This window comes from Microtus ochrogaster, chromosome 6 (genome assembly GCF_000317375.1).
Source record: "Microtus ochrogaster isolate Prairie Vole_2 chromosome 6, MicOch1.0, whole genome shotgun sequence".
Lineage (NCBI taxonomy): Eukaryota > Metazoa > Chordata > Mammalia > Rodentia > Cricetidae > Microtus > Microtus ochrogaster.
Genome location: NC_022013.1, coordinates 67,908,391 through 67,909,745, shown reverse-complemented (window position 1 = coordinate 67,909,745; position 1,355 = coordinate 67,908,391). Strand labels below are relative to the sequence as shown.

The window sequence follows — 1,355 nt, the reverse complement described above, 5'->3', positions numbered from 1 at the left end:
GGCAGCTAATAACTTTCCTGAGGTTTTCAGTGGCCAAATTTAACAAGTGTTTTTCAGTCTTCATTGGAGGAGGCTGGGGACTTGCCCCATATTGATTTACCCAGTTCTCTCTTTCACATTTCCACCACTGTTAGCCAAGGAAGATGTGCATGGGGGTGTCTGGATAAAAGGGGTGGGGTGTCCAGGGGAACAACCTTTCTGGTCCAGAACTTAGAGGAACATCACACATTTCTATTTCCCTTTCTATAGTCTTAGTACCTTCGTGAGAAACCCATCAGTCGGTACCTTCCGTTCTTTGTGCAAACCATCTGAAATCTTGTTGTTTTTACTTGGTCTCAGCCAAAGAGATGGAGAGGCAGTGATGTCTCTGTGTGATTTTTAAGATGAAAGCTGCCGTGGTCAGACCTTGAAAAAAAAATGTCTCCCTTCTAGTCACAGCTTTCCAATGTGAAAATGGTCCCCTTGCAGTGCCGATCTGGGTATTTCAGCCATGATTACAAGGAGGGGAATACTTTCACTAGCCTGAAGAATGCAGTTCACGCTACTGAATGTGGAAGCGTTTCAGAAACACCAACAGGGATGAGTATTCCTGCACCGGTTTCTGCAACCTGTTAGTATTCAGGCAAGCTACATTTCTTTCTGCCTGCTGGATCTACTCTCTCCGGTTTTTCTTTCTTTGTTGAATAATAAATTAGAATTACATAAGGTCTAAACCCAGTGGCAATGAGAGTTGGTGTCTTATGGTTTCTTTACCCCCCCCTGCTTTGGTTTTCAGCTGCTGCTTTAAGCTTTTGCAGGAGGCAAGCCCCTTCAGGAAAGAATGTCAAAGCTAGGCTGCATCTTGTTCTTAGTGACATAGTTAGAAACGTCTCAAAGTCAAGCTGATTACAGACATACTGGATTTATCTTCCTTTGGGCTTTTGCTATGCTGCCGGGCGTATAACTGTGTGCCATCCACACACATCCCTATGTGCCTACCGATCAGGCAGACTACTTCTACAAATCAGTGCCCAGAGACCATGATCTTATTACCAACTCCACCTTAGATCGCATAGAATGTATTTCTAATCCAAATGGGGAAAAGCGTATTGAGTCAGCAGCAAGACAAGCTGAAGAATTCTTGCTGGTTCCTTTCTTTCTGGGGGGCAACATCCTTAGACATTGCTTTTACAAGCCAATGGAAAGGCCCCCTATTAGCCTAGGCAGTTTGGATGCTCACCTTACTAGACCTGGATGGAGGTGGGTGGTCCTTGGACTTCCCACACATCAGGGAACCCTGATCGCTCTTCGAGCTGATAAGGGAGGGGGACTTGATCGGGGGAGGGGGAGGGAAATGGGAGGCGGTGGCGGGGAGG

At 46.2% G+C, this 1,355-nt stretch overlaps 1 protein-coding gene across 1 annotated transcript in view; it reads left to right on the top strand.

Moving 5' to 3' along the window:
• Positions 1-453: 453 nt before the first annotated feature.
• The window catches only part of Rgs4 (regulator of G protein signaling 4), a gene marked incomplete at its 3' end in the record, with an annotated part of 5,110 nt that continues 4,208 nt past the window's right edge, over positions 454-1,355 (top strand). Inside the window, 1 exon segment of the mRNA XM_013346931.1 lies at positions 454-610. Within this exon segment, the coding sequence (XP_013202385.1) occupies positions 454-610 (157 nt within the window).